A 13,178-nucleotide genomic window follows, 5' to 3' on the forward strand; every position below is an offset into this window, starting at 1 on the left:
TGTACTGTAATAGCAAATTTAAAAAAAAAGTATATAGCACAGAAGTGATTTTACTATTAGTTTTTCAAATACAAATAAATGCAATGTCTTATTACTATGTTGTACTTTGCAAGTGGAAATTGTATTTGTTAATGGGTATTGGCTTTCCATTAATTATCACTTGTGGCCCCATATAATAACGCCATAAGAGACTGTTTCCTCTTTTTAACTGGTTGGTAGCTGAAAGGTGAGACCAGCAATCTAACCAGCTATTGTAAATTGGCATTTGTGGAGGAAGACCGGCAATTAATCTTGATGAATAAAATTTATTAAATTAATATGTATTTTAACTCTTCTAAAATAAATACAAAATTATCTTTATTTCAAATCAACTTACCCACAATTATTAACTGCCATACAGTGTGATACCACTAAAAATGGATATGTAATTGTTGTTACTATAAACTGTAAAGAATAAGTTGTAATATTTGTCATGATATGTATATTATAATTAAATAATTAATCTGTTTACCCTTATGACAGAAACTGCATATGGTTTCAATTCTCTATCACTTATAATGTATTTATCAATAACATAAGTAGATGAACTGACTAGCATTAATACAGCAGCATTTCCAATGAGCCGAGGTAATAATCCTGCATAGTATCCCATGATTCCATTCTCTTTATATACTTCTACAAACGATCTAAACAATCCGCTGTTAACGTAAACAAAGAGATAATGCATCTATGATTAATAGCAAAATATATTATACATGTATTTTGAGTTCTATTATCTATATTGTGGTATCTACATACTTGTATTTTGTTTCTCCACCAACAAATTGTGCCATCATCCTTAACGCAATAACATCTAACGGATGGCTAACTATAATTCCAATCATTCTACTAATTAGGTCTCGTATGAATTCATATATACATTTTTTATGATTCTGACTATAAAAAAATGTAATGTGCATTTTTATAACTATCATTTGAAAACTTTATGTTACACATACAGATATACATATCTATACATTTACCTTTCTTCTAAATCGCAATCATAAATTTCTTTACTCGGTTCATCATTAAATTTAATGCATTTAGAAGCTTTTTCAAAAGCTACAGCACTCACAGTGTAGGCACATAATTTTGGAATAAGACCACGGTAGCAACCAGTGAATCCATCTACATTCTTTATGTATCTAACTGTAAAGTAATAATTTCAAAAAAAAAAGAAAGAAAGAAAAAGAAACAGCAGTTTGCATCAATCAAAATGACAAAGTAATTTCAAAATCTCATAGTTTAATTTATTTATGACACTAAAGAACGACTATAAATAAAATTGTTTACCGTACTGAAAAACGTTAGGTAAAGCTAAAGCCGGTTGTCCAAATAAAGTAGTTGTAGGTCGTGGTGGAATCGGTTCATATCCGATCTATTTTGTTATAAATAAAAATTATAAGTTTCCTTTGAACAATTTTAGTTTCTGCGTCAATTATCCACTAAGTATATTTGTTACCTGTATTAAAACTTTAGCGTATTCGATAGGATGCGAAACGGTATTCATTAGCATACGAAGTGCAATATCAGAGAATAAAGGTTCATCTATTGGCGATATCATGTTTATTTAGAATTTATCTTGCCAGCGTGTCAGGGCAAAGTATCTATTTATTTGATGATTTTGATCAATAATCACAGTCAAATTGAAGTCAAACTTCGCTCAGTATATTGAAGCTCATACGAATCTTGTGTGAAGAGAACGCATATTCACCGTCTTTCCCATCCAGAAACTAGGTAATGTCAGTAATACAATATATTCCGAGACAGAGAACCAAGGGAAACAAATCGTATATTTAGAATTTTCCTAGATGTGAAACTCGATTATGATTATCTGAAACAGATAAATATATTGCATTAATAAAATGAATAAAAATACTAATACAATAACCAATCAGTGACTTGGATACTTTTTTTACTTTACATACATCGTAGTTTAGGGAACTTATCCTAAACCTAATATAAACGCAATAACCATTCGGTGACCTGTATCTTTGGTGCATCGTTGTTTAGAAAATTTAACGCAAACCTAATTCAAATACGATAATCAGTCAGTGACTTGGATACTTTTTTATCTTTAATATATCGTTATTTAGAAAATTCATTTAAATTTTCAGTTTATAAATATATTACAAATACCAATGAATTGAACTAAATCTCGAATCTTTCAATGTTAAAAAATATATCAATGTTTATTGAAACTATTTTAAAGAGATGTTAATTATGAATAGACTGCAGATTTTTATGCATTTATAGGAAACGTAAAAGTGTAAAATTGCACAGAATTGCACAGGTAAAACAATTTCTATCTGAATTTTCATACAAATTCGCAAACTAGTTATAACTAGTATAACTATAACTAGTTATATTATAATAAACATATAATATGTATATTATATTTTAATTATATTAAATTTGCAATTCGTAAAATTTTGAAAATTTGGTATTATGTTGTTTATAGCGCTCTCTGTCGAGAGGAGTTGGGACGTTATTTTTCTAGATTGTTTTCGTCATGGGTGCTAGTGAGGTAAAAAAGTATACGTGAGGAATATCGTGCTGAGCTCATCTTACGATTTCTGGTTCATCTGTTCCTGCTTCGATGGCAGAACTGTATGCGAAGTAACGGAGTAGTTAATGTGATGTTTTGTAAAGGCAAAAACGAGGTGAATTTTTCTATTAATTATTCGTTATTTTAACAACAATACATCGACATATTTCCTCGTGGCATAAGCGGATATCATTTCTTTTTTTCTTATTCTATGTAGAGCAGACATTCGACGGACACGAGTAATAGCGACAACGATTAAAAAATTTTTCATCTAATTGCGTGATTAAAATTATATACGAAATAATTTCTTCGTATTATTTTCTAGAGACAAAAGTTGATTTCATGCTTTATGGGATCAAAGGAAAACTATAATCATCGTATAAAAAACAATTGATAGGAAAACGTTATTGTTTCGAAGAGATTTATAGCTATAGAAAAATGTTTTGCAATCAAAACCAAGTTTTGTTCTAGATTTATTATTGGTTTTAGAAACTTGTAAAATAAAATTTAATGAATAAAATTTACTTCTAATAATTTGCTAAATTTATAGGTTTCCACGAAATTAGTTCATCTTATTGCGAGATGTATTCCGTAATTTCTTGTTTCTACGATTTCATTAAATAAATGTAAATGAATTATTATATAGGAATTAAATTAAATGTTTTAATTATAGATGTGAAATTTGTTTTAATTATTCTTAAGAAGTAATGGTATTGCAGAAAGTTGTGAAACTAAACAATGAAAGGAATATTTTAATATGATCTTGTTATAGAATGCCAATACAGGCACCACAGTGGACTGAATTTCTTTCGTGTCCAGTTTGCTGTCATGACTTTGATGTGGCCATACGTGGTCCAATATCGTTAGGATGTGGTCATACCATATGTCGTACGTGCCTTGCAAATTTACATCGTAAACAATGTCCTTTTGATCAAGTAAATAGTTTTATTATTATTATCATACAAATAAACTTGTATATTTATATATTTGACTTCTGTTATTTAAAATATTTAATATAAAATTACCTCTTGTTATGAACTATAATTTATTTATATTACATATTTTAGAGTATTATTAATACAGAAATAGAAAGATTACCAGTAAATGAAGCTTTATTACAATTGGTGGGAAATCCTGTTCCCACAAATGTTGCAACAGCTTATCAAAAATTGCTACCACCTGAAGACCATGCTAATTATTTGGTTGCAAAACGTTGTATTGAGGAACTTGCTCTATATCTCAAACCATGTCAGACAAATCCTTCTTTAGCTACAGGTAATATTAATGGTTATTTGTGTAGACAATTCTATAATAACATTACATAATCTGAGCCTATGTTTAACTAAACAACAGGTGTTGGACTTGTTTCTCGACCTATGCAAAGGAAATTGGTAACTTTAGTTGGTTGCCAGTTGGTTGAACCAGAAGGAAGAGCGCGTGCAGTAAGGGCAGCTAGAAGTTTGGGTGAAAGATCAGTTACAGAGTTGATACTACAACATCAAAATCCACAACAACTTAATGCTAATCTATGGGCTGCAGTAAGAGCTCGTGGATGTCAATTTCTTGGGCCAGGTATGTTGCTATTAAATAACTCAATAGCAATGAAAAATATGAATAAAGTAATATATACTAATAAACATTTCTTTGCAGCAATGCAAGAAGAAGTACTAAAACTTGTTTTATTGGCTTTGGAAGATGGATCTGCTCTTTCTAGGAAAGTATTAGTTATGTTTGTAGTTCAACGTCTAGAATCACATTTTCCTCAAGCTTCTAAAACTAGCATAGGGCATGTTGTACAATTGTTGTATAGAGCAAGTTGTTTTAAGGTAAGAATTATTCTTCAATTGCAATAATGAATATTTGTTATTAAGAACAATACTTAAATAGGATGTTTGAATAGGTATCTAAACGAGAAGGAGATTCATCATTAATGCAATTAAAAGAAGAGTTTAGAACATATGAAGCTTTGAGGAGGGAGCATGATGCTCAAATAGTGCAAATTGCGACTGAAGCTGGTTTAAGAATAGCACCTGATCAATGGTCTGCATTGTTATATGGAGATACAAGCCATAAATCTCATATGCAAAGTATTATAGATAAACTTCAAACTCCACAATCTTTTGCTCAAAGTGTACAAGAATTGGTTATTGCTCTTCAACGTACTCCTGATCCTGGACAATTAAGTAGTCTAAGACCTCAACTAGAATTGCTAGCTGCAATAGATCCTAGCCCAGGTATGATCCATTACATTGCAACATTATATTAAACAAATTAAATATTTGGATTAACTTCGGATTCATTTAACTGATTAATTTTGTTATAGAAACTGAACCTCCTACATTAGCAGAATGTCGAGCAGCATTAGAAGCTGTTAGAACTGTAGTCGCAGCGTTAGTAGAGTTCATCCAACAACACGGTAATCGGAAAACACAAGATGGTACCCACAATGTAGGTCCTGGACAACCAAAATATAAAGTGAGCATGTGTCGAGATCTTGCACTTAGAGGCTCTTGTCCTAGGTCTACTAATTGTACATTTGCTCATAGTGACATGGAACTAGATAAGTAAGTATACATGTACGTGTTCAAGAAAATTCTAAGAAAATTCTGTATAAATGTATCTCTTATGTATGTACATCTATTCTCTTATTAGATATAGATCAAAAAGTCGGAAATTGAGTCTCAGATCAAGTTTACCTGGAATCAACCATTCGGATGCGAAAACAGACAAATCAGTTACTGGATCAAATAATAAGACATTTAAACAAAATGACGATTTATCTTATCATTCCATAAAGTCGCATGATAATACTCATAGGGAAAGTAAGTGTTTGTATAAAATAAATAATACAAAACACTGATTGGAAAAATTACAATTATATCATTTTCAGGCTTTAATTCTATGAATAAAGTTAATCCAATACAACATCACAACCCAACAAATGAAAACAATTTTATCGGATCATTAACGAATTATATGCTACCATCTCCTCAAGGAATGTTACCTGTGGTACCAACGAAAAATATTGACGTACATTGTTCTCATTATATTATGCCTAATACACCTGTTGATTACACTGCACCTAATCTTAATATTTGGGATTCGTCGCAGCTTTCATCTAATATGACTAATGGAATATCTAATACTAAAAAGGTAATATGATTATTCTTATATGTTAGTAACTTCTACTGTATATATTGAAATATTTCTGCATATTGCATGTTAAAATGTTCTCGTATACTATAGCAGCGAACTGTTGCAAAAACATTGGCGATGTTACTGCAACGCAAGGTGGAAATATTAAACCAACTTGGAACGATTGTCAACAAACAAGGGCCACAGATGAAAACGGTACAATTGTAATATTTCAGTGCTGAAATTACAATGAAAGTTTGGAACATATATTTTATTATTCTCTTTTTCTATTTACAGAATTACGACATACAAGGAGACACAATATCATCGAATTTCTCTATATGGACAAACACACCAAATAATCCAATGGTTTCTTCAACAAATATAAATTGCAACAATAATTTCCGTTGTGCAGATCCCATTCTATTCGATGATGAATTTGTGCCATTTGATGCATCATCGAATAGTAAATATGGACCAATTTCTAAACTATCCAAAAACTTAATCAGGTAATAATTCTTTTTATAACTTTATCAAGTAAAGAAATATTGTTTACGAAAAATAAATACATGATATTAAGTCATAACAAAATAATTTTCTTTTAGATCTACTAATGGCGTACAGTCTACTAATTTCTATGCAGATGGAGGAACATCTCCTACAATATCTGCTTATCGATCTATGCCAACTACAAATTCTATTACGTCTTGGTATTATGGAAATCAACGTAAGTGTAATGAAAAATGTTTTTGGGAGCAAGAGAAAGAGCACTAGAAAATATAAGATTCTATTACAGCTTATGCTACAATTGGTGCAAATGGAGGAATACAGGCTATCAATAACAGTAATTTTGAAGATAGTTACATTACATTTGGTCGTAATATATCCGATACGTCAACGCACACACAACTTCCTCGACCAGATAGTATGTCTAAAGAGTAAGCTAATATTTAATACACTATTATTTTCTTGTTAATTATTTGGAACATTTAATCTTATTATAATTAAATTTATTCCAGCTTAATTCTTGAGTCGCAAAAGGTAAAACAACAATTAAAACATCTTGAGAAGAAGATTAATGACTTGAAGGTATTATTCATTTACTGTTTGCTTTCAAATAAAATATTTAATAACATTAATATGTAAAAACATTTTTAGCTTGCCACACAAGGTGCAACTTTTACGGCCGGGGAAAGGTTAGCACAAGAATTACAAATGATTGAAGCTGGCATCAGAGAAAAAGAAAAAGACGTACGAAATTGGAGTCCATACGGTACCGTACCTTGGATTCAATCATCGAACAATTTACTTAGTTCTCAAAATTTCAGTCAAGATTATAAGCCCGAAGAAGTAAGTTATGGTGTTGTGGTACTGCATTGGAAGAAAGAAATTAAGTATATCAAATCTGCTTATTGTAAAAATAATCGATTAAAAATTTATATAAAACTTAAAATTGGTTCTTAGGAAGATACCTACGAAGCAGGTATCGCAAATGATATGCGGGAATTAGAATTACGATGGGAATTCGAACTGCAAGAACAGGAAAAACATTGGTCAAGTGAAGAGGATAATTCTAAGAAATAATAGTAAGATAAGTGATTCTTACTAAGTTATGTACTTCTTAGATCTGACCATTATTTGTCGGAACATGTTCTTTTTAACATGTGCAAATAATTTTTCGTGCGAACTTCCATGCATCAGCATGTTTAAATTTTGTCAACAAAATGAATGAAAGTACGTGAAATTTCTACTATTTGCCTAAAAAACATTTTATCGCTCTTGCGAAACGAAATCAAAAGAAAACAACATGCATTATCGAATGAATAGATTGAGAAATTTATCGTCCCTAATTAACATGAAAGATTCTCCTATTGGTATGGTATAATGTAAAAGTGGATTTACTACTTCCTCATGTACTATGTCTTTAAAACGTCTTCATACTTAATATTAATTCTTTAACTATGGGAATGTATTTTTTCCTGAAATTATTATTAACGTGGAGGTAAAAAACTAGTTGTAAATATCAGGCCTGTAAATATGAAACCGGAATTTGCCTATAGATATACTATATCCTAGCTGATAATGTAGTTATCACTAAACTGCGTCATTGATGCCAAAAGTCTTTGTTGACATCTCACAAACATTTTCGACTCAGAACAATACAAGTTTCATACAACAGCATAGTTTGTAATAGCGTTGAACACGTCAAATTTTGTGCCTGGAAACTACGATTTGCGGACAGCATTGATTTTCTGTTACCATTTGAAGAAAACTGCTACAGAATCGCATCGAATGTTTGTCGAAGCTTACGGTGAGCATGCTCTTGGTAAATCACAGTGCTTTGAGTGGTTTAAAAAATTCAGAAGTGGCAATTTTGACGTGAGGAACGAAGAACGTGGAAGACCACCGAAAAAGTTTCAAGACAGCGAATTGCAAGCATTGTTGGATGAGGATGACGCTCAAACGCAACAACAACTCGCTGATCAACTAAACGTGACACGAGAAGCCGTCTCCATACATTTGAAAGCCATGGGAAAGATCCAGAAGGTGGGAAAATGGGTTCCACATGAACTGAATGAAAGACAACAGGAAAACCGAAAAACCACTTGCGAAAGTCATCTCTCCACCGAATTGTGACTGGCGATGAGAAGTGGATATATTTTGAGAATCCTAAGCGTAGAAGATCATGGGTAGCTCCAGGTGAACCACCGACATCGATTACAAGACCAAATCGCTATGGACGGAAGACAATGCTCTGTGTTTGGTGGAATCAGAAGGGTGTGATCTATTATGAGCTGTTAAAACCTGGCGAAACCGTTAATACTGAGCTCTACCGACAACAAATGATCGATTTGAATCAAGCTTTGCGTGAAAAACGACCAGAATATCAAAAAAGGCAACACAAAGTAATTTTGCTTCATGATAATGCACCATCACATACAGCAAAACCGGTCAAGGAAACGATTGAAGCGTTCAGTTGGGAAATACTTTCGCACGCGGCTTACTCACCAGACTTGGCTCCGTCCGATTACTATTTATTTGCATCGATGGGACACGCACTTTCTGACCAGCACTTCACTTCGCGACAGTTTTTTGGCGTGGCATCCACCAATTGGCAGACAGGTGGGAAAAATGTATAGCTAGCGATGGGCAATACTTCGAATTTACAAAAATTCCGGTTTCATATTTACATACCTGGTAATGTAAGATTTCAAAGAAATCTTCATAATGATGTAGCAATTCATGTTTAGTTATGCAGGAAGTCGCATCGTTTTAATTTTTTACTAGCTGCAGTAGGGAGTCTATCATAAAGAAAAATCAATGGAAGAAGTGAGAGTTAGCTGCCGCATTGAAATTACATTTATAAAACCAGTGGAAGGTTGATCGATGTTCCGTTATAGATATCATAATGGGGACATTCATTGACAAGAACAAATTAGACGAACGAGAGTAGATTTGTTAAAATTTAACAGAAATTAATGTCAGTGTTTTATAAACATGACAGGATGTAGTATATTTTGTTTATATGTTTGCACAATGAAGCAAAGAATATTATATTATTGATACATTCGGAAAGAATGCTATTTAACCTGCAACAAGGTTACATGATGAAAATATACGGATACATATAGGTGTTATGCATACATAAAATTAACATATTCTGTTAAAATATTGCATAATTAAGATATATATTGCTTCTAAAATAAATATATATATCTTAATTATAAATATAAATAAATATATATATATACATAATAATTGATTTTTAGCTGATAAAACAAAATTTTTTTTAAATACTTAGCTTTCTTACTGTACTTCCGTTTGCGATTCATGTTTTCATATTTGAAAATATGTTTCTAAATAAAACACAGTTACTTGTACATCATATCACACTTTGTTATATCATAATATTAATACGATGTCAAGTTTGGTTCCAAGTCTTAAAATACAAATTCCAGTTTTGGATTTCTTTTTTTTCCTTTTTTAAATTTATTTTTTTGAATAATCATTTATAATTGGTTCTCAAATTAATACAATTTGTACAAAATTGATACATTAATGAGATTATGAGCAAAAGTAATTGAGAAATTTATTTTTCTCATGACTGTTAACTTTCTCCCTTTTTTTGTAAAGTTAAAAAAATTATTTTATTTTTCTATCTTTTTTTAAATCAGTACTAAGAGTCCTATTTCACATTTTAAGTACAAAATGTTACAGTTTTGAATACTTGAAAAATTAAAAAAAAAAAGAGAGAAAAGGTAAAATGAGGAAAATTTAATAATGTATAAAATTTTCCTTTATTTGACAATATGTAGTGGAAAATTAACTATAGATTCCATTTGTGCCTGGTAAAAGAACCATTGCATTTTAATTTATTTGCTGTGACTAATTGACTCGTTCGAAACAGTGGTTTTCAAACTATTGGTATGTTTGTAGCAGTTAATATGTTTGAAAGGTTTAAGGAATTTTTATGATTTTTTATTTTTTAGTTTCCTTTTTTGTAAATTTATGTTTATCTAGTGCAACAGAGTCTGAGAGCCACTGATTTAAAATTATTTGTTACTAGAAAGTGAACAAAATAATGTAAACAGACTGTTATGCGAGCTGCAGCTCTCACATTTGTAAACATGTTCGATTTACGGACTTACGAGAAATAGAAACAGTCACATTGGCTTCCTCTTAACTATTATCTTAATTTCCTATGCTAGACACAAATTAACGTATGTATTATTGGCATACTGTTCTTATTTCTGTATTGAAAAAACAAAAAAAAAGGAAGATGAAATTAATATTTTTCACAGCAGGATGTGAGTGAGATATGTATTTTATTTTATGGACGAAAATTTATATTCTTGATATAGCTATTTGCTGCATTTGATATAACATCTGTTAATGGAAAATTTTTGTTTCTTTGTTAAAAAAAAATTTACTCACTTAATATTAATAATGTTTTGTACATGTGATAAAAAAATTTGATCAAGCTGAGTACATTGATCAAGTTGTAATCTCTTTACAGTATAGTGATTTATGCATTACAATAGTCTTTGGGTTCTTCTCTTTTTTATGAAATAATGTGTAGTATAGATATTCATAATTCCAGTTTTAGTGGAAATGACATAGACTTTTTATGAAATGTAGAGATCAAAGGAAAATTGATCTTTTTCATTAAAACTATTCTTTTGCCTTGCTACACAAAACTAGATATGTTCATGTAGAATATTATTTCTTTCGAACTAAAATGTGCCTTTTGAATCATACATAGCAACACATACAAGACCATATAAAACATTTTGTACAGTTGCACATATTGAGTTCAGTATTTTTGAATCCTGCAGAGGCACATTACTCTGAACCATGGAAAGAAATGTAATCTCAGAACATAACTAGTTTCTTATAAAAAAAATTACGAATAATGGTGCAATTTTATTTGTTTTATTAACTTATAGTAGCAACTTTCTTTCGTTTATCGTTAAAATTATAGAAAAAATTAACTTGTTCTACTCCAGTGTATAGAATTACATTTTTCTCCATTCAAACTACATCTATTTTACTTTTAATTAGATGAAGTAATTGAAAACTTTCACATGAAAAAATTAAATACTTTCTTATATTTTTATAAAAAAATATATTTCCATTGCAGATTCGAAGATATATAATATACAAAATATTAAATTATATGTTTGTTTTACATTGAAGGTATCATTGGTATTGATTATGTTTAGATTTGAAACTATATTTATATATGTTTGAAAAATATGTTAGAAACTTTATTATTTATTTTGTTACTGATTTCACAGATACAATTATGAGATCTTAAAGAAAGGTTTATGTAGTACAAATTTTTTATTATGTCTATGAGAACTTCGTTTGCAATCACTATACATTCATCACAATATTATATTCAGATATCACAACACATAATTGGCGATTGTACTGAAGAAAATGTGTGACAATATTGCAGAAAGGGATCACTATTTAATTTCTTGACATAAATCTAACAAGTACTTTTTATGTGAAAGTAGTTCTTACATTTTAAATCAAGATTCAACATTCGTTTTACATCAAATGATATAGTTATAAATATCAAATTTTGTTGATTTTACAATTCTGATTAAAGTGAGTCATTTGAATATTCTGTAAAATAAAAATAAGAATGAATGTAAAAGATCAAATGTTCCTTTCTGTAAATGAACACCATATTCACAGTTTGTTCAGAAACAAAAGCTTCTAAGATTATTAATTTCATAAAGTTTTGTTTCAAATTACTATCTAATATTTTATATAATTCCTTTATAAAGACAACTAAAAAGCTTTGAAAAATCCTTGAATATTTCTGTTGTTTAAAGAAATTATGATTGACTAGGTACTGATCTGCTTTTCACAAAAGATGTTGCCCTTTGATTTCTGTTTCTTCTTTCTTTGCTTATTTTGTTTTTATTCGTAGTATGACTCATTAATAAATGTAGAGAATAAAAAGCGAAGAGGGCTGTGTACACTGGGAAGTAATAAGCGCAACAATACTGTTTGTGCAAGCTTCAGATTAATTGCATGTTAAACATGTCACTATGTGTATAATAATACACGCGTACCTATGTTAATGGTATGAAACCACATACAATCTATATTAACGTTCTTTGTTTGAACATAATGAAACAATAATAATTATATACATATCGGTATATAATGCATATAGTCAGTGAGCACTTGGCACTTAGCAGTACTAATAGTACTTTTGTGACACTTACGTTAAATTAATTCTTGATTGTAAGATTTTTTGTTACATTAGCTGTAAACATAATGGGCAATGCATGTATGTACATTTCTGAATTATTACATTAAGGAATTACTTGAAATCGTTTTGTATGTAAAATAAAAAATCTTATAGCGTATGTTTTTATTACATAGAAATTGTTAATATATATTTCTAAATAACATTACATATTAGTATTGCCTATTGCGTTTAACATAATTGTTAGTCTGGCATTTTTAATGTATTTTTCTAAAATAAATAACTATGGAAAAAGTCGTACTATAATATACACATGTGATAGATTCACAGTAGTACTTACTACCCTATTTCGTTCACTACTCTAGAATCTAGAGAAATAAATAAAAATATTTACACTGTTCAATACATCTCGTCTCATATTCATATAGTTATAAATTATTGATTTGATTCGTCCGTTTCGTTGAGAAATACTTTAAGAAATGCTTAGAAGAATATTACAATTCTATTAATTTTTTCGTTCATCGGTGCATGTAAATACAAAAAATTTGAAGTACGAATATTTTGACAATATAATATCGTTGCATCGAGGTAAGATTCTTCAAACGTTTTGTATCGTCTATAAACATTCATAAAAGTTTGATGTATTTTCTAAAAAAAGTGTGCTGTAAGTGAGAGTGTAATATATTTATCTATTCAACACAAATATGAATTTTTTGTTCATTTATC

General features: G+C 29.9%; 2 protein-coding genes across 3 annotated transcripts; one reads left to right on the plus strand and one right to left on the minus strand.

Annotated features, from left to right (window-relative positions):
- Positions 1-32: 32 nt before the first annotated feature.
- Positions 33-2,112, minus strand: LOC126864834 (mitochondrial carrier homolog 2-like). 2 transcript variants are annotated; one of them, XM_050616659.1, is made up of 9 exons: positions 1,968-2,112; positions 1,754-1,873; positions 1,502-1,646; positions 1,333-1,417; positions 1,023-1,188; positions 799-936; positions 512-698; positions 377-444; positions 33-290 (listed from the first exon to the last, which is right to left on the minus strand). In XM_050616659.1, exons 3-9 carry the CDS (start codon positions 1,601-1,603, stop codon positions 95-97), a joined length of 942 nt encoding a protein of 313 aa, XP_050472616.1. In that variant the 5' UTR covers positions 1,604-1,646; positions 1,754-1,873; positions 1,968-2,112; the 3' UTR covers positions 33-94. The 2 variants fall into 2 exon arrangements, with proteins under 2 accessions (XP_050472616.1, XP_050472625.1); XM_050616668.1 differs by having other exon boundaries at positions 1,959-1,974.
- Positions 2,113-2,175: 63 nt separating this feature from the next.
- Positions 2,176-7,546, plus strand: LOC126864731 (roquin-2). Its single transcript, XM_050616361.1, has 17 exons — positions 2,176-2,332; positions 2,501-2,702; positions 3,360-3,522; positions 3,655-3,862; positions 3,941-4,159; positions 4,238-4,413; positions 4,488-4,821; positions 4,911-5,151; positions 5,240-5,409; positions 5,478-5,740; positions 5,834-5,938; positions 6,020-6,231; positions 6,328-6,449; positions 6,519-6,660; positions 6,742-6,811; positions 6,881-7,072; positions 7,187-7,546. Exons 3-17 carry the CDS (start codon positions 3,361-3,363, stop codon positions 7,304-7,306), a joined length of 2,736 nt encoding a protein of 911 aa, XP_050472318.1. The 5' UTR covers positions 2,176-2,332; positions 2,501-2,702; position 3,360; the 3' UTR covers positions 7,307-7,546.
- The last annotated feature ends 5,632 nt before the right edge of the window (positions 7,547-13,178 follow it).

This window comes from Bombus huntii, chromosome 1 (genome assembly GCF_024542735.1).
Source record: "Bombus huntii isolate Logan2020A chromosome 1, iyBomHunt1.1, whole genome shotgun sequence".
NCBI classification, from domain to species: domain Eukaryota; kingdom Metazoa; phylum Arthropoda; class Insecta; order Hymenoptera; family Apidae; genus Bombus; species Bombus huntii.

Bases quoted from the DNA above. Each gene is read 5' to 3' on its own strand.
- LOC126864731 (XM_050616361.1), top strand. From the start codon at position 3,361: ATGCCAATACAGGCACCACAGTGGACTGAATTTCTTTCGTGTCCAGTT. The intron at 6,450-6,518 runs GTAAGTGTAATG...ATTCTATTACAG, and splicing joins TTGGTATTATGGAAATCAAC to CTTATGCTACAATTGGTGCA. The intron at 6,661-6,741 runs GTAAGCTAATAT...AATTTATTCCAG, and splicing joins CCAGATAGTATGTCTAAAGA to CTTAATTCTTGAGTCGCAAA.
- LOC126864834 (XM_050616659.1), bottom strand. From the start codon at position 1,603: ATGATATCGCCAATAGATGAACCTTTATTCTCTGATATTGCACTTCGT. The intron at 699-798 runs GTATGTAGATAC...TTACGTTAACAG, and splicing joins GGTGGAGAAACAAAATACAA to CGGATTGTTTAGATCGTTTG. The intron at 291-376 runs GTAAGTTGATTT...TTATTCATCAAG, and splicing joins ATGGCAGTTAATAATTGTGG to ATTAATTGCCGGTCTTCCTC.